At 40.4% G+C, this 27,146-nt stretch overlaps 2 protein-coding genes across 8 annotated transcripts in view; both read right to left on the reverse strand.

Moving 5' to 3' along the window:
- PODN (podocan) overlaps positions 1–12,336 on the reverse strand; it is a 41,933-nt gene extending 29,597 nt beyond the window's left edge. The window contains exons 1-4 of one of the 4 annotated variants that reach the window (XM_007062177.4): positions 12,167–12,336; positions 5,540–5,802; positions 2,673–2,766; positions 1,231–1,295 (exon numbers count right to left, since the gene is read on the reverse strand). In XM_007062177.4, coding sequence (XP_007062239.3) covers positions 1,231–1,295; positions 2,673–2,766; positions 5,540–5,797 — 417 coding nt within the window. In that variant the 5' untranslated portion in view covers positions 5,798–5,802; positions 12,167–12,336. Of the gene's footprint in view, positions 1–1,230; positions 1,296–2,672; positions 2,767–5,539; positions 5,809–6,325; positions 6,465–11,190; positions 11,567–12,166 lie in introns of those variants that run through there. The other 3 variants (XM_043521095.1, XM_043521094.1, XM_043521096.1) reach the window with 3 other exon arrangements.
- Positions 12,337–18,049: 5,713 nt separating this feature from the next.
- The window catches only part of SCP2 (sterol carrier protein 2), a 53,759-nt gene continuing 44,662 nt past the window's right edge, over positions 18,050–27,146 (reverse strand). For all 4 annotated transcript variants that reach the window (XM_037907531.2, XM_027824629.3, XM_037907530.2 and 1 more), the window contains exons 14-16: positions 25,138–25,267; positions 22,146–22,225; positions 18,050–18,934 (exon numbers count right to left, since the gene is read on the reverse strand). In XM_037907531.2, coding sequence (XP_037763459.1) covers positions 18,839–18,934; positions 22,146–22,225; positions 25,138–25,267 — 306 coding nt within the window. In that variant the 3' untranslated portion in view covers positions 18,050–18,838. The remainder of the gene's footprint in view (positions 18,935–22,145; positions 22,226–25,137; positions 25,268–27,146) is intronic.

The following is a 27,146-nucleotide window of genomic DNA, read 5'->3' on the forward strand; positions in this document are numbered from 1 at the left end:
GGCCTGATCCAAAGCCCACAGAATCATAGAATAATGGAATGCAGAGCTGAAAGGGACTTCAAGAGGTCACTCAGTTCTACCCCATGCACTGAGGCAGGACCAAGTATAGCTAGACCATAACTGACAGGTGTTTATCGAATGTATTCTTTAAAACCTCCAGTGATGGGGATTCCACAACCTCCCTTTGACGCCTATTCCATACTTAACTATCCTTATAGTTAGAAAGTTTTTCCTAATATTGAATTTAAATCTCCCTTGCTGCAGACTAAGCCTATTATTGCTTGTCCTACATTCGGTGGACCTGGAAAACAAGGGCTGTTACAAAGAGGACAGTGATCAATTAACATATTTGAAGACATTTTTCAGGGCCCCCCTTAATCTCCTTTTCTCAAGACTAAATACTCCCAGTTTTTTTAACCTTTCCTCACAGGTCAGGTTTTCTAAATCTTTTATCATTTTCATTACTCTCCTCTGGACACTCTCCAGTTTATACACATCTTTTTTAAAGTGGCACCCAAAACTGGAGACAGTACTCCAGCTTTGGCTTCACTAGTGCCAAGCAGGGCTTAATGATTACCTCCTGTGTCTAACATCGGTGTCATACAGTATTACTGCCTAGTCAGTAATTCCCCATTTTGTATTTGCGCATTTGATTCTAAATGAGGTGTAGTACTTTGCACTTGTCATTATTGAATGTCATCTTCAAGTCAGTGGGAGTCTCTCTCTTGACTTAGTGGGCTTTGGATCAGGTCCCCAGTGAGTGCAGGTTATAGACTTTACATGTTCAAACACCACATGGTCAAATGAGCTTGTGGATGAAAACTCTTTTGCCTGTATATGCATGAAGTAATGGATTGAAATCACCTGCACTGAGGCAATAGCGCACAAAAGTGCGCACTGATTCCAGATGGTACTAAACTCTGTGCACACTGGTGAGAGCTCTATTTTGAGTGATTAATTTCTACCTCTCTCTTACCTATTGATGCACTCTTAAAACCAATGTCTTCACACAACATCTTAAGAGCATAAATAGCCCTTTTGCGTTAACAGTTTTGCAGCATGACGGAAGTTTTAATTGTAGATAGCCACAGATGAGCCCTGATTGGAACTACACACCTCAGCACAACATGACAGGCATGGAGAACAAACGTATTTTTTAAAATCATCATTATTGTTTAACTTTATGAATAACGCCAGAAGGCATCTACAAAAACCATTGTCCCCTCTTACCTTATTGTTTGCAAGGTACAAGTAATTCAGATTCTCCAGCTGTTCAAATGCCTCCTCTGGAAGCCCTTCAAACAACAGGAATGATTTACAGTCAGCACCCTTTGTGAATGAGAATGCTAGAGGGGCTTTTTTGTCTCCCAAAGGATATCTATAATGTAAGTTTTAAATATTTTTCAGAAACAACCTGACACATGCTTTTCATTGTTGTTTCATTTTCTGTTATTATAAAGGCTAAAGAGATTCATAAAAAGCGCTGTCTGAACAAAGCACATTGCTTAGCCTGTAGTAACGAGCGTGATGATCAGAAGATGTAAAAGAGTGCACTGGATTTAAGGTCGCTTGCTGTGGGATATATATTACTAACTGCACAGAGCATCCATGCTGCCTGGGAAGAAAGGACAGGAATCAAATGTGGATTTTCTTCCCTCCCCTGCACCTCAACATCTTTAGAGTTTTTTGGTTAATTTCTTTTTATGAACTTGTAGAAAATTCTTCTCATGAGGACATAGTCTAAATCATAGCATATTTGAAACTTACGGCTCAATCATGCACCCACTGAAGTTAATGGAAGAAGTTTCACTATTAACTGAAAAGGGAACAAGACCAGGTCCTGAATCTATTAAGTAAAATTTTCATTTTGCTGTGCATTATCGATGTACAATCGCCCAGTGCTTCCAATCAAGTCTACTTGTACACCCTGAAATAGGAGGCTGCTCCCGTTAGCCGTATGAGTAGTAGGGTGCACCTCACAGACAGGGTCACACCAGAGTGTGTTGACAGCAGTACCATTCTGAATCACACACCTTCCCCCTTTATTATCATGTGGCTCTTCCCCAGCCTCTCTTTTCTTCCTCTTTCAAAATCTGGCCTTTTCCTTATTAACTAAACGGCAATGTTCGAGTGCTTGACTTATCCAGCAAAACTTGCCTGAAGCAGTCAAAGTGGGTTGACAGAAAGGGTGGGAGTTATGTTATTAATATGGTTTGGTTCCAAAGGTTTTGAGTAATTTAGACATCAAATTAACTGAATTGAACTGAAGGAGTGAATTAAGGAGCAGGCTCTGTCATAGGGAATTTGTTCAGCATGCAGATATTTCTGGATCCAATTTGGATTGTACTGATGCGCTCTAGAGGGACTGGAGGGAGTTTCCTGGATATGCGTGTGCTATGCCACAGTACATAATATTGCTGCCATGTCTCTTCCTTTGGTACAAGGAGGACTGCATTTTTATGCACTGAGCATTATTTTTCAGATGATGAAGTGCCTCCACGTTTTGTGTGCTGGCCAAAGGAGTGACACTGATTAGCCAACCATTCTAATCATTTAATAACATCTGAGCACACGCACCGTTCCTCACGCCTTCCATCTGTGACCACTGACTGGCTTGTTGCAGTGCTCATAAGTGGCTCTCTATACTCTGATGCTTGGCTTTTCCAGCTTACCTTTCGAAGTGAGCCTGTTGTTCTGTAAATTGAGCGTTTCTAGTCTGTAAAGACGTGCAAGCTCTTCTGGAAAGATTTCTTCTATCTGGTTATTCTAAGGAAAGGAAGAATAGAAATCATCAGTTAAGTAATCAGAGAAGGACCCTAGCTCTGAACTTTTGGAAAGTTTGGATCTGGATCTGAATGTCAAAAATAGACCCCTGACTATAAAGGCCAAACTCAGATCTCAAATCTGACAAACCCAAAGTTAACAGAATTAGAAATCTTGCAAAGCCATGTTCTGCAGCTTGGGATCATCCCTAGAAATATCCAGGTCCTGTACTTTATGAGGAACAGGTTCTAGTAAAGCCTATAATGCCCTTAGGCAGAGACAAACCCTCTGAACAGCTGGCAGGTAATTAAAGCACAGCTTTACTCTGAAAAAGGACTATGTAAGACCTGCATATTGGAGGGGGGGGGTCCCCCAGGTTTATTTTCTGTCAGTGATTTTATTTTTTTTAAATCAAACGTGATTGGTTTTATAAGTAGAATGAAAGTTTTTTTCCGAATTGCAAACTCACATTGAGATCTGAAAGTCAAGTTGGGTTCTATTTCTGACATGCCACCGCTAATAAAGAATCTGCCATCAGACTTTAGTTAACATTATTTTATAGTATACAAGGCTTAATAGTGTTCATATTCGTATTAAACATGTATATTATGGTAGCATCTAGAGGCCTCAACCAGGTCAGGGGCTAAGAGCGATATATAGAAAATTACAGCCTCTTCTCCAAATAGCTTACAGCATGGAATCCTGTCCAGTCTCCCACAGCCCATCTAGTGGGCTAACAGGAGTTAAACTTCTGTTTTGACAGTAAAATAGCTCTAACTGGAACACACCTGGAACAGATCTATTGAGTAATAAGGTGTCATTTTACATTACAACTTTTCTGACTACAGCTGTGCATTAATTGACAACTCTGAATTTTCCATTGCAAAACTGTGCACTCCATCAATTTATCAAACATGATAAATACCAAAAATACACTAATTAGGGACCACAGGACACATTCTGTACCAGTGGGAATCTGCAGTCACTGCATTGACTGTGGAATTACTTTGAATTCACACTGCTTTAACTAAGCGCACAATCTGGCTCACGTTTTCCAGTAAAAAAGAATAATTATGAATGTGTTCCACTGGCCTGGCACTACAACATTTCAAAACTTATGAATGAATAGCAGTCAACACTTGATCAAATGCTTGCCTGATGGGGAGCAGTAACGCAGCATCACTGTGGCGAGCAAGGAAAGGGAAGGGCTTAATTTTAAGGACTTTCAGGGAGACTTGATGAACACCAGCATTAATCACCTTGTCTTGAACACAACTGCCCTGCTCTACCAGAGGCCTCAGATGATGGATCAAAGGGAGGAAAAATATGCCTTTAATTAAATTGCAACTTACTAAACTCTGCAAAAACCCCTTCTTGGCAAATGAAGCTACTGACAGCACAGTGTGAGTTGATTCTTCTAAGCACCTGTCGACATGGGAAAGTTAGACTTGTATAACTAAGGCATGAATTTAATCCAGTGTAGTTACAGTAGTATAATCCCCTAGAAAGCACTCTGACATCAGCATGAGTGCCTTTATTACATTTAGTTTGTCAGTCACTTGGGAAGAGGTTTAACTAAAAAAAAAAGCCACCCTCCAGAATGAGAGTCCACACAGAGGGTTATGCTGGTAACACTTTCCCATGCAGACAAGGCCTAAGAAGTTTAGAACATATATCCTCACACATGCATACCCTTGCCCTGAAAAACCACTCAGCCTCAATAAACATAACCATTATTTAGGGAAGTGAGCTTATTATGCCTACTGCCTTCCATTTTAAAATGACCCACTGGGATCATGTTGCTGAACTTGGCTTGGATGAGGTCAGCACCAGCTGCGTGCAAGGGCCTCATCTATGGAATTCCCTCCCTGTGGGTTCCCAACGAGGTCACAAGATGGCTGTTTTCAGCCCTTGTAAGTTCTTCTCATTTGGATGATTTTGCTCATCATGACCATTTAACTTCCCATGTTTCTGTATAGATGGGGGCTTGGGGGATGTTTGGCACTGGGGGTAGGGGAATGCATCTGGGCCAGTGGATCCTGTTTATGATATTTCAATTAATAAGTGAGACGAGGGAACTTCTTGGCAGCTGCTGCAGTTACACCAGGGAAGAATTAAGCCTGGGTTTTCCAAAGGGAGAGCAGAATTAAGGATTATTATACACTGAAGGCTCTTATTTGAGGAAAAATTCTCCTCTGAGCCACAAGGAAGGTCTCAACTTTGATCATTTGCTCCCCTTACACAACCAGATCTCAGGGAGGTGTAATACCAGAATTAAAGGTCTCCCATACCTGTCTGAGGGGAAAAAAACATTTTAAAATAAATGAATATAAACTTCAATGTAATTAATATTTGTCAGGCACAGAATCTTTCTGCTGATCAGATCGCTGACCTCTGAGCCAGGAAGGTGAAAGAAGAAACAGAAAGGGAAAATCAGAGAGCCAGAGATGCAAGCAGCCTTGGGAGCTAGGGGTAGGGAATCTTCTGGGGACTAATCCGTGGGCTGCCAGGGCACAGTGTGGCCCCAGCCTAGCCATCAGGGCTGCTGTACCTTGTGCTCCCCACTGTCTTAGACCACATGGGTCTTATGGCAGTGAGAAACAGCTGAGGGTAGGGATGCCCTGCCATACATTTTCTCTACCCGCAGCCAGTCCCAGAACACGCCAGCTCTGAGTCAAGTGGATAGGCCCCCACTGGCGCTATTCAAAGGAGCCATGGAATAGCGCTGAATCAGGCCTGCTGTTTCGGTGAACAATCCTGTTGTGTTTTATTTTACCTGCAAGGAAAGGTGGTTTGTTGACTCTGGTAAATCTATGGGAAATTCTTTCAGATCGATCCCGCCACAATCCACAACTCCTTCCTGGGTGCAGGTACAGTCTCTAGGGCAGTCCGGAGCCAGGAAATTAGGGTCTGGATTCAGTAATTTGGATGAATTTTCCAGAAACTCATTGTCTTCATCATTGTGACCATGGATCGTGTTGTAGCTAAATACCAAAAGCCACAGCACCGGCAGGGATCTGCTGCTTGGAAGCATTTCCTCTGAAACCAAACAAACATCACGGTAAGTGGGGAGTTAGTATTTTTGCAGGCTAAATACTATTTCTGTTTTAAAGCCCAACAGAAACTACAAGTGGAAGGTAAAGGACTTAATCATTTCGGGTTGACTGCCACATAGCAGGCGATTTAAACAGTAAAAATCACACCAAATAGCAGAATGGGTCTAATTGCCGTGCGGGCAACCAAGCTAACATCTCAGCATCAGTATTGTCAACCCCACAGATTCAAAAATCCTGAGTCAGCCTCCCAACAATAAAGCGATTGGCAAAAATCATGAGATTTTTTATAAAGTTTATATTGTGCTTTTCTCTTTTCACTTCTAAATTGGTTGTGGTGATTTTGGCTCCCATTGCAGGAACTCTCCCCCCAACATCTGCCTGTCCCCCGGCCCAGCAACTAATTCTGCCCCCTCAACTCCCCATCAGCACTGCCCTTCCAGTTTCACTTCTGCTCCTTCTGCAGCTCCTGGACCCTTTCACCTCCCTCACCCAGGCCTGGCAAGGACCTGCAACAGGATTGCCTTTCCCCCTTTCCAGGCTAGGGCTGGGAGCAGCTCCAGGAGCTTTTTACCCCCCATTGTCCCTTCCAGTCTGGGAGGGAAGAGAAGGAGCAGTCCCTTTGCTCACAGGAAGAGAGGGAGGGAGCAGAGCTGCCCTGAGCTCTTTCTGCTTCCTTCCACCACCACCACCCCCCACCCCTATTGTGAAGGTGTCATGTTGCAAGGAAGGGAGGTAGAGAGAGCTCAGTCTGCATCCTGCAACAGCCCTGATTGGCTTCCCTTCTCCAGGAGCCAGAGAAGCAAGGAAAGCAGCCAATCAGAAGGGGGTTTCCCCCTCCAGGCAAAGCTAAAATTCAGGAGAGGACTGGAGTTTCTCGCATCATTACCGGACTGACTCCAGGCCCAGTGGAAACTGAGACTTGGCAATTAGCCAGCCCAGCTGTGGAAACCCTCCACCTGTCTGTATTATTGCCAGATGGCATTACGACCGTTCACGTTTAATTTGTTCCTCATAATGGTTTGCCACAGAGCCTAGCAGATCTGCCCTTTTAAGCACACAGAAGTATCTTGGTAAAGTAGGAGTTCTACAGTAAGTGCATAAAAGAGGCTAAAGGACCAGGGGTGCAGAGGGTGGCTATTAAGAGCTCCATCTAAAGAGGAAGCCCTATGCAGTGCACAACAAGGCATTTTATTGGACCTACAGAACTCGGAAGTATGCTACATATTCTTGAGCACCACCTGCTGGACTTCATTAACTATTTACGCATAACACAGCAATCACACTTACAGAGCAGTGGCACTGGTGATTCAACAGACAACTCTTCATAGATACTGACCCACTGTTCCCTCCTATTTGTAATCACATCTCATCCCTGTGAGGATTGTAGTAGTTGTCACATGGAACATTAGGAAAGCATTTCATCTGTCCAGCTAAGGTACATAAGAACGGCCATACAGGGTCAGAACAAGGGTCCATCTAGCCCAGTATTCTGGCTTCCGACAGTGGCCAATCCAGGTGCCCCAGAGGGAATGAACAGAACAGGTAATCATCAAGTGATCCATTCCCAACTTCTGGCAAACAGAGGTTAGGGACACCATCCCTGCCCATCCTGGCTAATAGCCATTGATGGACCTATCCTCCATGAATTTATCTAGTTCTTTTTTGAACCCTGTTATAGTATTGGCCTTCAAAACATCCTCTGGCAAGGAGTTCCATAGGTTGACTGACTGTGCGTTGTGTGAAAAAATACTTCCTTTTGTTTGTTTTAAATCAGCTGCCTATTAATTTCACTTGGCAACCCCTAGTTCTTGTGTTATGAGAAGGAGTAAATAACATTTCCTTATTTACTTTATCCACAACAGTCATGATTTTATAGACTTCTATCATATCCTCCCCCTTAGTCATCTTTTCCAAGCTGAAGAGTCCAAATCTTATTAATCTCTCCTCATACGGAAGCTGTTCCATATCCCTAATCATTTTTGTTGCCCTTTTCTGAACCTTTTTGAGATGGGAAGACCACATCTGCATGCGGTATTCAAGATGTGGGCGTACCATGGATTTATATAAACACAACATGATACTTTCTGTCCTATTATCTATCCCTTTCTTAATTATTCCCAACATTCTGTTTGCTTTTTTGACTGCCGCCGCACATTGAGTGGATGTTTTCAGAGAACTATCCACAGACTCCAAGATCTCTTTCTTGAGTGGAAACAGCTAAATTAGACCCCATCATTTTCTCTGTATCTCTATATGACCCATAGTATCTGAGTACCTCATGGTCTTTAGTCTTTTTATCCTAATAGTGCCCCGATGACCTAGGGGGAATTAAGGCATAGAGAGACTTGTGCAAGGTTACACAGAGGTTTGTGGCAAAGTTGGGACTTGAGCCTTGAGCTCTCCAGCTCCAGACTAACACCCTAACCATTAGCCCATTCTTACTCTCCCTTTATGTATTTTCAGTTTCTTTTAAAGCAATTTAGGAGCTGGAAACAAGGAGAGGAATAAAGGTCATGTGACTGGGCAGTGCCATGTCGACCACAGTTTGAGAACCACTGCATTATTGTTTCAACGTGTCTCAAGAGTGGCTACCCCGGGCGCCCTGTGGCTGCAGGGGTAGCAGCATCCGCTGAACTAGCCCCAGCTACTGAAGTAAGTTATTCCCTTTCTCACACTGAGAAACGCCAGGTCCTTGGGGAGATTTATATATGAGGTTATGCAATGTTATTCTTATGCAACTGTTGATCATAATGTTCCACAAAGTTTTGCATATGGAAATAAATTCCCATCACTACACAGTGCCCTGGTTAATGTAAACAAGGTGTGCTGGAAAATAGACTCATGCTGTCAGGATGGCCCTACACTGGGTCTGTTTTACATGCATTGAACCATAATGAAATCTTGAGCTACTGCAGTAAAATATGGTCTGGATCGTCCATTGATTTTGGACAGCAACATTTATCTGAACCTTAGAGCCTTGGCTATTATTCAACCTCTATCTTTCTGGCTGCAGGTTGGAATAATCTAAACAGAAGTTAAATATCTGCCGAATCAGCCAGCTGGCGCAGGCCCAGCTCCCTCTGTTTCATTCTTAGCATGTCTCAGGTTTCATAGATGATGATTTGCAGTAAGAGCTGGTAGTGGCCTTTATTTTATCCTTTCTTCTTTTTTCAGTCCTGCAGAGAATGCAGCATTTGAGACAATGTGATCTAGGGTCTACTGCATGCTCCAGCCAGTTCCAAACATGGAAGGTCCTGGAACAGCCTTTCTGGGATAGCTGGTTCGTATTGATACTGCTCCTTCAAGATCCAAACATAATGGGTTGTCGCCCTTAATATGACATAATTACTCCATTCAGCTCTGACAATCAATGCTTCTCTTTTGAGTTCAGAAACAAGAATCTCTCAGAGCCAGGTTTTCAGATGGTGTGAACTGGGAGACCAGCTGTTTTTGAGCAAGTGAGAATCTGGCCCTCAGACGCATTGGGTTTGTCTATGTTGCAATTAAACACCCGTGGCTGGCCTGGGTCAGCTGTCTCAAGATATGTCTACACTGCAATGAAACACCTGCGGCCCTGCAGCTGGCCCCAGTTTAGCTGACTTGGGCTTGTGGGGCTCAGGGCCTGGGGCTATGAAATTGAAGTGTAGACCTTTGGGCTCAGGCTGGAGCCTGAGTTCTGAGCCCCTCCTCCCTTACAGGGTCCTAGACTCTGAGCTCCAGCCTGAGCCTACATGTCTACATCAGAATTTTACAGCCCCATAGCCCAAGCATGAAGCAGCTGACACAGGCCAGCCCCCGGTGTTTAATTCCTGTGTATGCCTTTGTTTTTACAAAACTTTAGGCACTCCAGAAGTAACTGGGCCAGATTTGTTGCCAGTTTAATTGGTGTAAATCTAAAGTAAATTAATGGATTTGAATGGAGTTACTCTAGCCGTCTACTTGTGTGAGATCAAAATGTAGCGCAGTGCGTCTGCTAGCAGTGAGGCAGGTCGAACTCGAGAATATTTAGTTTCAGAGTAGCAGCCGTGTTAGTCTGTATCCGCAAAAAGAAAAGGAGTACTTATGGCACCTAGGAGACTAACAAATTTATTTGAGCATAAGCTTTCGTGAAATACAGCTCAGTAAGTGAGCTGTAGCTCCCGAAAGCTTATGCTCAAATAAATTTGTTAGTCTCTAAGGTGCCACAAGTTCTCCTTTTCTTTTTGAGAATATTTAGTGCCAGACCTGACCTCAGAAACCTGACACAGCTAACTGGTTTATTGCAATCCATCGTTGTTACCTAATCTTTCCTGATGTCTTCTGAAAGTATTGAAAAGCTAGAAAAACCACAATTTCTGTTTTTTTTAAATCATATATTGATTTGTTCTTATAGCTGATGAAAAAAGGACTAATTAAAATATTTTAAATGTCAGCCAGAGGCAGCCCTGGTGTAACTACATTGAAGTCAATGCAGTAGAACCAACTTACACCAGAGCTATAGTTGACCTGACCGTTTTTGGACTCAAACTAGTGCTTTCTGACACTTTTACATAGACATCAGTTGACTAAAGCGAGGTGAGAGTGTAAAATCTGGTATCATGTTCTAATATGCGAGAGGAAGTCTCACACTGCTGCCATCAATATGTGCTTTTCTGCTACAATGCCTTTGAAGTGATTACTGCTATGGTGCCACAGAGTGACACTTTGGATAAGGAACATCTGCTTGCTTCTGGAGTTCAGGAAGTAAATGCAGGCATGGATTTTGATTTCTCTTAGTTCAAAGAAAGCTTGAAGAGACTAACCCTGTTAAGATCACTAAGAGCATAATCCAAAACACATTAGTTTACTAAGGGCCTGATCCAAAGCCCCTTGAAGTCAATGGAAAGACATCAGTGAACTTTGGATCAGGCCCTGTGCCTCGGAACAAAATTGCAATTGTATTGGAAGTCAGTGCAGGGTTTCTTCTGGGTTGTGTCTGCACCTTCTGATTTCATTGTGCACGGTCCCACATAGAACCAAAATTTACTCCATCACATTGCAGCTACCATCATCCACTGCAGTACCAGCAGCCCAGTGCTTCAGCAATCAGTCTCAAGCAGCAAGGGAAGTTGCAGGAGTCAGTTACACTGTACAGTAAGGACGATGATCTGAACAAACAGCATAAGCATGTTCTCTATATTTCACCATCATGTCTACAGCTCTCCACACTCAACCTCACAAGACAGTCTCAATTTTAAAAAACATGATCTTCATTTGTTTTTAAGATCAGCAGGTCATGTGTATTTGTTATTTGCATTAAATGTCTCTTCTAAAGGCTGTAGCTAAAAGGCAGGCTTGTTCAATGGTCTCAGTGTACCAAACTGTTACAAAATAAAGTGCTAAAACAACTCACCGTTGTTGACAGAGATCAAATGAATGGAGAAAAGCGTTTCTCTTGCCCCCAAAGGCTCCCCTTAGTTCATGCCATGTCAGTTACACGCACTGAGCTCAGAAAGATATTTTCCCTTTCCCAAGTCAGATCCTTTCCAGATGTGAGCAGCAAAACTAGAGCGAGAAATAGGCACCCGTCTCCCAAAGAGAATTTCCTGTCCTCTCCAGTGAAATCGGAGAGGAATTTTCCAAACTTACCGAATGGGAAAATGTGAGCAGAGATAAGGGGGGAAGCAGCTGTAGTCTGAACATAAAGACTTGGACAAGGAACAACCTCCAGTCTCTCTTGTCAGCACACTTTGCGAGACCAGCAAGCGATGCCAAAAAGAGGAGCAATTTAAAGAACTGATGGAAGGGAAGCAAAGGCTGTACATGCTTAACATTTCACTGCATGATATTTACATTGTCAGTGCAACTTCATTAATTTATTTATTTAAGGAGCATGCCAAATTCTGGATCTCCCACCCACCCTGCTGTTGGGGCTGGCTGAAATGAACAAATTCTTCCCATCTTTTCCTCTCTAGCTCTCCTTGATTTTCACCCCATCAGCAGATCTTCAGGGACTAGAGAAAGCCTGCAAAATCCCAGAAACCTCAGGATAGAATTCCAGAATCTGAGACAAACAAAAAATCCTTCCTTCTTCCCCAGTCCATCTTCCTCCTCTTCACTCCCCACATCCCAGCATTTCACTCACCTCTCCCTCCCTCCCACCCCCAATAATGAGTTTTGGTCGGGATCATTGCATTTCCTGTTCACTCTCCTCTTTCCAGGAGGGAGATGAGCTGCTCTTTAGAACATAATTAGCTCTGAGTGCAGTAGCATTTCCAGGCAATGTGATGGGTTTTTTTACACCAGGAGTGGGTTATTCCAGTCAGAGGTGGCATACTGTAAAGAAAACAATCTGTTGCGTGAATGGCCTGCTGTGCCCTGTACTGTACCTGTAAGAAACCCGCAGGCAAGCTCTCCCTGCTCGGAAAAAGGCCTTCCTGGTCCTTGCTGTGCTCCAAAAAAAGACTCTTCCCTTCAGACTCCAGCTGAACATTTAGTTAACACCGGTTCAGCTGTTTTGTCCCCCTCTTCTTCCAGGCTTGTATAATCAACTGGAACTGATCCACCCCAGACCATGAGCAGGTTCCCAGAAGTCAGTGTGGGAAGTGTATGTTGTTATTTTTTTAAAAAATTGGCTGCTGTGTTTTAAAATGATTCAGAGATCTAGGATTTATTCCGCACTTCCCACCCTCCTCTGCCACAGTCCCCATTGTGTGACCCCCTAGACCACACACAACAAAGGCAACACAAAGCAGCAGTCTGTTTTCAGGGAGCAGAAGACCATTATGGAGGGGTCTGGTCCTGCTTTGCTCAGAGTCAACGTGTGCCTCTGAAAATCAGATTATGCAGAGAGGAAAAGCAGGAGGTCAATGGCAGCTCAACTCATTAATCATTTTAGAAAAAAGACATAAGTGAGAGGGGGCAGGACTTGTTCTCTCTTGGGAATGATATTTTTCCTGAGGCTTGGGCTTTGTTTTAGATTAATCATGATTCAAGATACTCCCAAACTGTTGCTTTCCGCACTTGCTTATCCCCTTCTAGCACACCCCATCTGTGCTCAGCCCCCAGTCCCTTTGCATTGCCATTATGAGAATCTGCTAGACAAACCCCTCTCAAACCAGTCCTTTAATCACGCCAAGTCTGAATTTGCTTCAGTGACTATTAATCCAAACTGAAGGGCATGACTCCCATATACTTATGTAACCATTAGTATGTGATTGTAGCCATCAGTTAGATGAGATCCCCTGTGCAGACATATAAAGGAAGCTGTGCCTGCCCCCAGCGAGCTGACAATCTAAGCCTAAGGAACACATGCAGAAAATATTTCCAGCCAAACTCATTTAGTGTAATGCCCCACCTCTAAGAGTGCCATACCCAGTTGATAACATTAGCAGTTAACACCTGCAAGGAGGAGTATTTTTAGCCTGAAAAGCTTAAGTACCAAAATTTAAATCGTGATACAATCCCTTCTGCAGGTCACTGGGATCTGCAGAAATAGGTCCTTAAGCAGTCTGGTTTTGACAGGACGACTACCTATTTAAAAAAGAGAACGAGGAGTACTTGTGGCACCTTAGAAAATAACAAATTTATTTGGGCATAAGCTTTCGTGATCTAAAACCCATTTCATCAGATGCATGGAGCAGAAAATACAGTAGGAAGATATATATACACAGAGAACACGAAAAGATGCAGGTTGCCATACCAACTCTAAGGAGACAAATAAATTAAGGTAGGCTATTATCAGCAGGAGAAAAAAAAACTTTTGTAGTGATAATCAGGATGGCCCATTTCGAACAGCTGACAAGAAGGTGTAAGTAACAGTAGGGGGGAAATTAGCATGAGGAAATAGTTTACAGTTTGTGTAATGACCCATCCACTCCCAGTCTTTATTCAACACTAATTTGATGGAGGCTCTGACAGTGTGTCTTTATCAATATGATAAATGATCAACAACCTAATTTCAGTTGATAAAAATAGTGACATATTTCAAAAAGAAAAAGATAATTCACTGAAGCCCACAAACAAAGGGGAAACTTTATAAAGGTTTAACTGCTGAAGCTGAAATTTTTGCTCATATGAGCTGGGAACCTGAAACTACTAAGCCTACTGCCTGAAGTAGAAGTGTTGTTTTTTTAAGGCCTTTGATACCAGAAAAGTTATTTTCACTATATAGAAGAGGCTAGTAGTCAAACGTTTCCTGTGCAATACTTCACTGCCTGCAAGGGAGAATCAGAGAGATGGGGGAAAAGGAATCAGGTTAACACAAAAAGCTAGGGTACTTGAAATAGCAGCCTGCTAGAGTTCCACCACTTCATTCAGTTTGGAGCACTCTGTCAATGTAGAGATGCATACCTTCTGAAGGTCAGGAAAACAGATGATCAAAAGGTATGGAGGATCTTAGTTATGAGATGGTGAAGAGCTTAAGTCTACGTTACTTGGAGAAGACAAGGTTATGAAGGCAAACAGGGAATCTTCCTGTACGTACAGGTTCTTAAAGAGGTGACAAAGGCTTCAGTAATGATCTATTTATTTTATTCAACATATGAGAAACACATGGCCAGTCTGGAAATGAAAGACACATGCAAACCGAGTTTAGGTTACATCAAAGAAGGACTTTGCCCCCATTCCCCATCACCAGTGGATGAAGCAAGTGATTCTTGTGCACAAGCAGAGCTTAAATCACCACCAAATTTGGGGTCATGAAGGAATTTCATTCTACCGCACATGAGCGGGGAACTTAGTGGTTTTCACCTCTCACTAACACTTGAACAGATTCTTCTCTATTAGGATAAGATGGGGCGTAAACATCCCATGTGATCAGACTGTTGTGGCTATAAAAGGTAAGAATATTGTACAATGGGGGAATCCTGATTGTGTTTGTCTGTTTCCAATATACTACACAAAAACACTGTTGTGAGAGAGTTAAGGTTGCTCTATAGACAACACACTTAACACAAAACCAAGAAAACAAAAAGTTAAATTATCCAACACAATATGCCTTTTATTCCTCAACCCAAACACACACACCTCACTACTAGAATGACCTTTATAACAATGCCAACATGGCATCCTAATGGGCAGAGTTAAGGTTGTGCCAACTTGTCAATATTGCCTTCCCAAGACCACCACCAACATTAAGAGCCAAACTTCCCCCCAGCAGTCACTCCTACTCTCTGTTCTGGAAAAACACTCATTCATATTTGGGGAAGAAGTTAACTGATCTTCTTGAAATTGTTCAGAAAATTCAAGCTATACTCAGAGATTATATGCCAAAAGTTTGGGGCAGATGCACTGTTTTTCATACAGAACAAGCTTGAACTTCCATTTTAACTGCAAAACACACAGCCTTAACTATGACTGTACAGTGGTGCTGGCATATGATGTCCTGCTAAGAGTATAGCTTGGTCTACTTAATTTCTCCACGCCTGAGGGTTTTTAGAAGAAGCCCAATAAAAGAGACATTAAGGAAACGTGTATCTTGTATGCATTACATCCAGTAGTATAGTAGTGGAGAAAGAGTGAAGGATTTTCCTCCTTTAATACAAGTTATGACAAGGAGATGAGGAGAGGGAGAATAGCAGAAGGACTAAGAGAGTAGTGTGAGACCTCTAAGGTATTTCTGCCCTTTGGCTAATGTTCTGAAGCACTGCAGAAAAATCAACACTCCAACTGAAAGACCAGGGCCATGTGTAAAACCTGGGATTTCTCTGCAAATTCAGGTCTTAGATCTGGATGCTCTTCAACTTGGTGGCAAACATTTCTTCCCCTGCATCCTTTTCCAGCTTACTTGATAAAAGTGAACCAAACTCTGTGCAAATTTGTTTTGCATGTCAAGAAGGCTTTCCTTTTATATTCATGTTATGCTATTTACATCATCTCCATTTGCAAGTGAGTGTTTCTGTCCCAATTCTTGATTGTTAACAATTGCTGTGATCCATATCAATTCATGACCTACCTTCTTTATACTAGGAAGTTTACCCACTGGTTAAAGGGGCAGCTGAACCGGCTCTGGAAACCAAGGTTAACTGCAAGTGTAGGCAGGACCAAATCATTTTAATCGCTGTTTCAGAAACCATTACACTGAGCATACCGTAAAATGTAACTCTCTTTATTTAATGTTTTCAGAAGTACAGTGGTGACGTAAGGTACTATTATAACATGACAATGCATATACCAGTGGAAGAAACTGGCAGTATCACAACACATGGCAAGATCCCCAGTGTTGTGATTTTGTTTCACTGGATCATATTGTGGCTTCAGAATGAGCAGAATGCTCTGAGGATTCTAGAGTGGAGTTCTGTTTACGTTTATGCAACAATACAGCCTGCATTATTTTAATTTAGGTACAATTAGAATGTGTCATTATTACAATTTACTGTAGCTTGTGTGTATACCAATTACATCTGTTTCCTTTATCATTCTAAAGGGTTCAGTAAATACTTTGTATGCAGTTCCCAAATATCAGGAGCAAACATTATGTGGCAGATAGAGGCCTATATATGAAAACTGGAGTACCAAACTGAAATTTTAAAAGACTTTTTGCTCTGAAAGAGTTGAAATCTAATCTTTCATTGAAACTTTGTGTCAAAAATGCTGTTCAGAGTTCATCTGCTGAGTACCAAAATGCAAAAGGAAAGTTTTGCAGAACGGGAACAGTCACTTAGTCTTAAGAATAAGCACATGATTAAATGCAAGAGATTGCTTTCTCTGACTTCAGTTCCAGTTTTTGCTGATTTGGATTATTTTCAAGTAAGGATTGTTGTAGGATGGTTGAGATATCGTCTGCAGATGGACCCATGACTGTCAAATGTGTCAAAATACCTACGAACCTGCTGACTGGATATGATTTTGATCTATAAACTTTCTGAGCTTGAAATTAGTAGCATTGGGCAGTTATTTGTTTGCATAAAGGAGATCTATCCAAACCCCATTGTATAATGGCAGTGTTTTCTGAAGGGAAGTCGCTCACTTGGATTTGCCAAGAAATTCTTGAGTAGCTCCAATGGGTAGGAACCAGTCAGACCACAATCTTCAAAAAATGAAGATATAGAAGAAACCATTGCTTCCGGCTATCGCTGCTGGCCTCTTGCCATATGCTGCCACAATGACTGACAAAAAGGCCCAGGGGCAGGAGGACAGAAATGTGCAATGTCTGAGATACAACAGCTACAATCAAGTGACCTCTAGCCAGTCAACAACTCTGTTCACATTTAATAGCTGAGCTAACAAACCCACTGGCTAATCTTTTCAACCACATACCAGCCTCATGAAGCTGAATGAAAACCACCCAGAGTATCAGCCTTTTGGGTTTTGTATTCTTTTCCAATTTTTTACTAGTAGAGGGATACCTCTATCTTAACATGCTTGTACTTGGGTGTTTGGTTTTTTTAACTTCAGAAGATGGCTGGTAGTGGGCATGTGGATAGAATCCACAGAATTTGAGAACATGTCCATAGAATATTTCCTTAAACACCTAAAACTGCCCCAGGTTAGCATTGCTATCTAAAGAATCACACATATTTCAGGGTTTCGGGGTCATATGATTAAATCCTGAAACTTATTTTCATCTAAACTTTTGTAAGTGCAATAAGCTGTGTCATCTTCAATTGTATTGGAATCTTTCATGTAACTCTGTTTTAGAGGAGATGGGAAAGATTGTTGCCTAACCATCTGTAATTTAGGCAGGGGATGCCACACTGGGCATCAGAAAGCTTCAACCTGTGAGTGATCTAATCCTCCCTGTTGCTATGACAAATATATTAGTTATTTTGGGGCTGATAGCCAAGACGGTCTTCCAAATTATTAGGTAAAGCTTTTTAAGAATTATAGGTTCATTTGGTATGGTTTAAATCAATCTAATACTTAGATTAATTCAAAGATTTGATGTTAATCCATTTTATTTTAATTTCATAGAGTCATAGCATCATAGAAGATTAGGGCTGGAAGAGACTTTAGGAGGTCATCTAGTCCAACCCCCTGCTCAAAGCAGGGCCAACCCCAACTAAATCATCCCAGCCAGGTCTTTGATTCATTTATATGTATTTTATGCTTTTTGCTTGTTTAGTTTAGCCAACAAATATATAAAATCAGAACCTTATGTGAGATATTTCTTCCCCAGACACTGGGTTCTCTACAATGAATCCTGCAGTAGATAATAGACTACTCTGTCACCCACTTGGTGGTGGTCCATAGAAAAACTGGCCCCAATAGTTGTCACAATATGCACCGTGAAAATCAATTTGTATAATAAAATATGACAAAAAAGCCACACAGAACAGGAAAAGCATATTTAATTTTCTATTAAACATTTGACCAGAATACATTATTTCTCCAAAACCAAATACAAAGGAATAAGAATTTTTTACAGTATTAGGTAAGAACTTAAAGAGAATTATCAACTCGAGGAAAGTATTTAAACAAAGCAGATTTTAATATGTTATCTGATTTTCCCCATTATCTTATTTCAAGGTGATGAGGCATTACAATTAATGCTGTGAATCGCAAAGCAAGTTTTGGTCTCACCACTAATTTTGAATGTTTTTATTTACTTACAGAGGTTGGGGTTTTTTTTAATTTCCAAAGCAGCAGTATGGAAAATATTTTAAAAGCAGATTCCCAAGAGTTTAAAAAGAGTTATGTAGCTGTAGTGATCCCTCTCAAAAATAATTTTAATTAAAGAAGCAATTTGTTATAAAGTTCAATGACAGCAAAGTGACCTTTCTCATTAATAATATGTGAGGCTTTTAAAAATTTCAGACTGGTTAACACCAATTTTTGTTCATATAATTCCTTGCATTATACTGTTTATAACCATTATGAGTGTCTGAGTTTAGTCTAAAGTCACAATGACTACATTCACTTTGCACTAGACAGATATATGGAGTTCAGCAAGACAGTACTGAAATCTCTATTAACACTCTATTAAGTATAAGAAAGATGAATCTGGCTACCCAAATTTAGAAAAACCTGTACTACTGTTACTTTCCATGTCTAGTTCCACTCTAAATGTTGACATATATATATATATAATCAAGTCTTGTGTGAAGTGCAGTCAAATGAATTCAAAGTTTAGCTTTGCCTGGCTGAAGCTGTAGGCTCTGAAGCTTCATAGCCATGCCCATGTTCCCAGAAACCTTCAATTTACCTTGAAAGAAAGCCTGCGAAGATGAAATGAAGAACGTTATTTCGTCCTTTGGATGCTTCTAATCCTTTCAGGTGACAATGTCTTGTCCTTATTGCACCACTTCATCCAAGGTTTATACTTAATATTCTGAGGCTTTAAAATAGTATGGCAATACAGAATATGAAAAGACTTTGTAGCATGGGCTGTAATTTCTTTAAAGACCAAACACATCACCTCTGTGGCACTTACATGTAAACTCAGTTAAAGAACCAAGGAAAGAAAAAAAAAAAAGGAAATCATATGCCTGCTTCTCTACAGCTATTCCCCATATCAAAATACTGCATTATAAACTGCTTTACATATTTTACCTTTTAAATACTGAATCCAAAATGGGATTATAAAGGAAACCGCCAACCCCAACCATCTGTGAAGAACGTGAGAAGAGAATATCTAGAATATGGGCATTTGAGAATTAGGTCCCAATCCTGCAGAGATTTATGCATGTGAGCAGTCCCAACAAAGTCAATGAGATGATTTACACATGTAAAGTTAAGCACATATGTAAATCTTTTCAGGATCAGGGGCTGAGTGAACTTCCTGAAGTTTATATATAGTGCTACGCAATTGTGGTATCTAAGCAGTGAAGTATATTAAATGTCAGAAGTCTCCTTCACTACATAAGGAACGACTTGGACCCCACAAAAGCATGTCAGAACCCCTGAAATTTCAATCACAGACCACAAAACAGAGTTAATGGTTACTTCAGACAAATTATATAAAAATATTGGAAAGCAAAAGTGTATTTGGAAAAATTAGGACTTTTCAGTATTCTATCTAAATATCTTACCAGGCTTGGCAAAAAAGTTTTGGGTTTGTTTTTTTTTTGTTATAGTCTCAGCTTTGCAAAGCAAGTGTACAATGCAAAGAGAAGTTAATTTTCATAAATTTCATTAAGCCACCATCATATATGTTGGAGGGGGCTGGTGATGAGGAAAGCCAGACATTCCCAAATGGAATAGGATGGCTAACTACTTCTTTCTTTCACTTCAGACTGCTTCCTTTCTGTATGCCATGAAGCCTCCTCATAAGTGATTCATAGGCTACACACTGGAGTTCAGAGTGGAATATGCTTAACATCCACTGAAAAGCATTCCGAGATTGAGCATTATTGGCACTACTGTCCCCAAACAACATTAACTGCTCTGTAGTGACACCATGCAGTAACTATATGATTCTGATAAAGGCACTTTAGGGTTTAGGGTTATGTGGATTAAATGGATTTTTAAAGAGAGATTTTTTGTTCTCATCCCCATATTGTGTCAGTACAGGACGGTTATGGTTGTTTGGATTTCCATACTTTCACATATTTGGATATTTAAGTTTAAGGTTAAATCTGAATTCGTGGGTTTGCAACATTTGTTATTTGGGATAATTAGAAAATCCCTATAATGTATTTTACCCTAAATTAGTGGTGGGTAAATTCAACCTCAACTCCATTTTATCACACTGTTAGCCTGGGAATTTCCTTGAGTACTTTTAATAATAAAACTCAAGGAAATTCCCAGACAAAAAGCGTTATATATGAACTGCAAGCAAGAATACCAAAGAGAATGTTACCCTGAGATATTTCTGATGGTTTGAAAATATAGAGTAGCCACTTAAAATTAAAAATAATTTAAACTTTTAGTCCAGATTCACCAGTATGTTCTGATGGCTTTATGCCACTCTGAAGCAGAGCAAATCAGCAGGAGCATACTGGCCAATTCAACTGGGTGTTTTTTGGTTTGGTTTTTTTACAGCTGCCTTGCATCACAAGAGCAGCACAAAATAGCCACAGCATATACTTCTGTTTCTTTCTTTCCCAAATTCTCCCTGCTGCTTGTGCCTGCCTATATCTCCCTGTAAACTACACCAGTTTCTCCCTCCTTTGTGCGCCCCACAATCCCCTGCATACAGATAATAATTTCCCCCTCTTCCTCTCCTGCAACCTTCAGATCTCAAATTTCCCCTCCTGGCCTACCTGGTGAATACATCCAGTATAATATGTAGCTTTTCAAAACAAATGTTTAGGATTAAAGGTCTTTCTTGCCTTTATTTCAAAAATGAAAGTTTGTGTGTCACAGAAACTAGTTAATAAAAATCAGAGAAACTCAAGAATCGCCATCTTTCTCAATGGCCATCCTCTCCCATAGTTCTCAATGGGACAGAGCATTAGCTGCCACCCTCAGTCAAACTGACCACTGCCACCACTTGTTTCCAATAAGTGAAGCCCCCTAAACTATCAGAAGACAGAGAGGAACACTATGAGAAACAATCCCTTATAAAAATGACCATCTGAGAACAGCCAGTGTCTTCAATCCCATTGAGAATAATGGGAGATGACAGCCATTTTGAAAGGACCAGTTCTATGTGAAATTCTATGCAGAAGAACAAAATTCTTCATCTACATGCTAAAGGAGAAACTTTCACTTATGAAGAACAGGGAAAAAATGACCATTAATCCTAAAATTACTCAAAGGACTCATTTTAAAGTAATAAAATTTGCTTGTAAACTAATTAATATATTTGCTCGTGAAGTCTTACAAAATTGTAGTCTGTATTCAAAGAGTGAATGCTGTGATTTTGGTGAGGATATGCTGTATTCTTTGTACACAACAAACTGGTTGAATCTCTGGTTTAAGTGCAAAAATGCTCAATTAATCCTTAACTATGGAACTGTGAGTGGCACTTTCATAATTTCTAAATGTCCCAGTAGTGCAGTTACAAAGCAGCAGGAATTTAATAAACAGAGTTTCAAGAATGAGAGAGTAACATTTCTAGAAGCAATATATGACTCGCGTACCTACAGAATCTTAGAATTGTGGCACAGTAAACGGCCTTGTTTTAGACTGTTCAGTGCTTAGGTGTTCTGTGACTAGTGTACTTTCTACTATTCATTTCTTCAGCATGTAGCCTTGTTATAGTCAGGCTGAATCATGAAGCAATTCCAAAACAGGAAATTGTTTCATTGCACTTACTTATTGCCAGATAAACATTTTGCCAAGTACACTGGAAGTACGTTAGTGTAAAACCCTATATTTGCTATCCTTTAGATCTAACAGGTGTTAAAAAATACTCTTGCATAAAGAAGCCTTGATCACTTCGCCAAAAGAATCCAGGAAAAATAGAGGTGTTGCTTCACAGCCTATGTAAAATAAAAACAGTTACATGTATTCATCTTTTCATTTAATCTTCATTTTACTTACTGTCTGTGGATTTATTTTGCCAGTCATTAAAGCCAACAAGTCAGAATCAGCCATTGTAATTGTACAGTCAGCCTTCTTATCTGTAACATATAACGGAGACAGAGTTTCACGGTTTAACTTCAAGTTGAGAGAGACAGAGCACTCTCAGGCATAAGTCATATTACAGCTCCTGAGAATGTAGGGCAGTGGAATGATTTGGTCTATAGGGTCACATGCTGCTTATTAACAGAGCTCAGCAGAAGGTGGAAGGAAGGGATAAAATATAAGCAAGCCTCATCAGCAGGTATAGCAGCATAGGTACAGCATAATCACCAACAATTATTTGTCAGGTAAGTGTCAAAGAGAACTTGATTGAGAAACCCCGTTACATAAGGATCAGCAAGAGTCCCTGACAGGGCTTTACAATATAGCCTATATAGTCAGACAGTACTTAAATCTAAGTATTACAGCATTTGCTACAAAATAAATCCATTAATAATAAAAGGGCACTGGGATTAGATGGGCTGGAGTATAGCAATAAGATTTAAAATCTTTCTCTAGACTGCTAGTTGAAATCAGAGCCAGGTCATTGGCAACTGGAAGTTGCTAATATCTGAGGACTGTTTGGCCCTGTAAAGTGAGTCTGTGATCACAATCCAGTTCCAAAAGTATTAGAGTCCACAGCAATAATCCACCACAATTGTTAATCTCAACTGAGATGAGGGAGAGATCCTCAACCACACTTTAGCCCCTTTATGCTGGGGAAAGGATCAGACATAAATGGCCTCTAGAAGTCCTGGCTGGGTGGGATTTCCCTAATGCTGGCACTGCAGAAAAACAACTGTAAAACTGTCTTATGATGACCTCTTCACAAGGCCAGCTGCAGGGGTTGTGCCAAGTGTGGGAGGGAAACATCAGATGTGGGGTCCAGCACACAGTGCGACAATGATCTTAGGGGCCACCACAGCCCCCAGAGCAGCCTAGGATCAGGAGGGATCAGGGGCCTCTTAAAGCCTCCCCTTCTCCTGATTTGTGAGTTTTGTGTTTATACCTCTGAGGGTATGTCTACACTGGAATCAAAGACCTGCAGCTGGCTCAGGTCAGCTGACTTGGACTCACAGGGCATGGGCTGCAGGGCTATAAAACTGCAGTACAGACATTTGGGCTCTGGCTGGAGCCAGACTTTGGAACGCTGCAAGGGAGGAGGGTCCCACAGCCCAAGCTCTAGCCAGAGTATCAACACAGCAATTTTATAGCCCTGCAGCTCAAGCCCGAGTCAGCTGACCCGAGCCAGCTGTCGCAGTGCCACAGGCCTTTTATCGCAGTGCAGATGGACCTTTAGAAATGCAGCACAGAACATCACCTTCAATGGGCATGACAAGATCTCCTCTACAGAGTCCCCCCAGACCCAGCTTGATGCTCATTTGCAGCGAAGGGAAATGTCACTTCCTGTTCTGCTCCTGGGACTACACAGGGGATTTTAATATTTGTGAAAGGTGCTGAAAATTAAGTAGTACTATTTTGTATTAGGTTCGGGAAACATATTTAATTCCCCATTCACGGAGAAACAGATCCTTATGTGATTAGTTAAAAGTTAACTCCAGGAGTTAGATTCATATTTTTTCACCCTTTTGGTATGTATTGCGAACTTAATTTCTAAGTAGAAATAAAAACTTGGATTAGATGTTTATTTTCTCCTGAGACAGTTCCTGGAGATATGTATCACTACACAAACTCCAAGTTCAGGCATTTCCTGCCCAGAGCTTTTCAAAAGGAGGCATGCGTGTTCTGTTTTCCTTTGTACATTTCTTAACAAAAAGCTCACAGCCACAGCTGCTGAATTAGTGCAACCCCAGGAGATTTCAAGATCTCCTTAACCATAAGCCAGCTGAAAATGTTATCATCTATTTCATCTGTATCTGTAACCACAATGAGTTTTCACTGACTTTCTTGAATGGATTTTAATTATGACAAAAGATAGGCCAGTATCTATATATAGCATTATTCTTTAATGCATTCATAACAGAAAGAATAATGCACTGAAAACATCTTCTCCTTAAACTAACAATACCTTACTTAAATTCTGCTACCTCAGTTGCAGATTTATGTCCAAGGACAAAATTACAAAAGACATGAACCATCCAATTCTCTGAAGTACATTCAGTGAACAAGTTTGAGGTATGTTTACTCTACCGCAGTGTAAAAGAGAATGTCAAATACTTCCACTATTTCTGTAATACCATTTCCCCTACCAAGTTTTGTACCCTTAGCCATGCAGCCAATGATGATTTATCTTCCCTCAACCCTGGTGATTGTAAATGGGGCTTGAAATTAACATGGCTTTGTTAGCTGACTGCTAGCAAAGTATCCAGATAAATGGGATAAATCTGGCCTATATGGGTGTTCTTGGAGGGCGGGGGGGAGGAGAAAAAACAAAACAAAAAATGAAGAGTCCATGATTGGCAACACTGGCCTGTCAATATCACCAGCAGCCAATGACAGTTCTAAGTGAAAACAAGGGTAATCTGTGGGTGCAGCAATTCTGGACATGGCCCATTCATGCTCCAATTTTCAGCTGCAATTAAGCCTGCCCCCCAAATTTCAAAAACAATCTTCTATCTGTCCATTCAGGCATTTCTAGGATATCCACTGGTGCAGTAGCTACCCAATTTTGTTTATTCTGGCATTGGTCCTTCCAAGAGTCATATGTCTGTTATAATCTCCTCAAATACTGCTTATCTAACTGGGAAGTCTTAAAAAAGTGTCCTAGAAAACATGAGGACAGAAGGAGAAGAAGAGGAACAGCACTTAATCTTAGCCATATCCAAACAATGAGGATTAAAACTTAACTTCATTTGTCAATGATGAAGTGGGGATTTTAAAAATAATGTAGTTCTTGTTTAACTAAAGAAGTTCATATTTTGTACCTAACCTTCAAGGAACTGATGGTTCCCTTTCATTCTGACAGTATAGGTTATACCAAAGGACATACTGGAGAGATAACATCACTGACCTGAATTAGTACCTACAGAGCCTTTACCATTTTTCACATCTACTATCCAAGTTGCTTCTTTACCACCAGGACCATCTTTTACTTTGAAGGCAAAGATACCACCAATTTTCTTGACAAATTGTTCTCCTTCCTGTAATGATCATGCACAAGTTACATTTGATGGACAAGCGAATCATTTCATTCCATTGGCTTTGGCACAATTAAAATAATTTGTTTTAACAGATGTTTACATCAAGCAGCAATAGATGAATCTTTCAACCTGTTATTAAAGATTTATTCAATTCATTTTGCTAAGCTTAATTTAACACACGCAAACCTGAATTTATGTACTATAGCTATTGTACATAAATACATACTCTTCAAAAGTTGAATATCTGTTAATTTTTAGACCAATGGTAATACATAATTGCTTTAATTAAATGTAATCATTCCCCATTTTTCAGAGTTACCACCTCCCACCATACTGATAAAAGTCTACTAAAAACAAAAAGAACAAATAATTCCAAGGTCTCAAATAACACGGACATTTACAAATATAAGTTTGAAAGCAAAGAGGCAAATATAGTATTATAAAACAGGTAAATATTAATACTTGCTTGAAAATTACCGACTTGCCCTATTATAATTTTTGCTTTAAGCTTGGAAGAAGGCCATGTTACCATTCTTGCATTATATCAAGATAGCAAGCAGCAAACACCAAATAAAAGCTGAAAATTCTTAACAGTAACTAGGGTGAGCACAATACACAAAGATTAACAACAGAAAAAGAGGAATATCAAAGATTAATTAAGTAACGCATAAATGCAACAGATTAGCAAAATTTGAATGAGAAATACAAAGAAAAAGTGGATAAGGAGAACAAGGTGAGATGTATCAAAAAGATAAAAAACTTTAATTAAACAAAAGCGATCAACACAACCCTTCAGGACAAAAATGGACAATATCTCAATATCTAAAAGACAAGAATGAGTTATGGCAAAAATATATCAAGGAACTATATATGACGACAGGCCTGAAAAACCTCAACTAGAGATCCATCAGGGAAGCCCATCAATAACTGATGAAGAAATCATGGCAGCAGTAAAAACACTGCTGAATGGAAAGCACTAGGATGTGATGAAATACCAGCTGAATTGTTAAAAAAAACATAGGGGATGAAGGGTTGAGAGCCCTGGCAGATGTAATGAAGAGTATGAATGATTTTACAACTTCACTGTGTATCCGAATCCCAAAAAAGAACAACGCTACAGATTGTAAAGACTATAGAACAATCAGACTAGTATCACATGCCTCTAAGATACTTTTGTGAGTTGTTCAAGACCAAATACAAGGAAAAATTGAGAAGAAAGAAAGTGAACAACAATATGGAATCAAACATGGATAGGGCACCATAAACAGCATTATGAACGTGAAGCTCATCTTAGAAAGATCAATAGAAATGGGGAAACAGCATACTTGTGTTTCACTGACTTCTAAAAAGCCTTTGAGAGAACCACTACAAATTTCTCAATATAGTAACATCTGTAGGGACTGATGGGTACATACTCCCAGTAATGAGGCAATTAGTGTATACTGGAATTAGAAGGCAATTATATAGAGAGATGAAAATGGAAAACCTAACAGAGGTTAAGAAAGGTGTGAGACAAGGTTGAATAAAGTCAGTAACATTATACAACATTTATGGCAAGTATCTGATGAAATTAATTGAAGAAATGGAAGGTTTTAACATGAATGGAGAATGAGTGAACAACATTTGCTATGCAAATGACAGTGTTGTTGGCTGATTCAAAAGAAGGTCTGATGAAGTTAGTGACGATTATATATAAATATGGCAAAGAATATGGCCCAGAGTTGAATATGGACAAGACAAAAATTATGGGTGTATCAAGGATCCTAGGGGAACATGCAAGATTCCAGCGAACAGCACAACTATACAGCAAGTGAGAAATTATTGCTACTTAGGAAGCATCATTACAGAAGATGGAAGATCGGATACTGAAGTCAGCACC

This window comes from Chelonia mydas, chromosome 8, assembly GCF_015237465.2.
Source record: "Chelonia mydas isolate rCheMyd1 chromosome 8, rCheMyd1.pri.v2, whole genome shotgun sequence".
Classification (NCBI taxonomy): Eukaryota; Metazoa; Chordata; order Testudines; family Cheloniidae; genus Chelonia; species Chelonia mydas.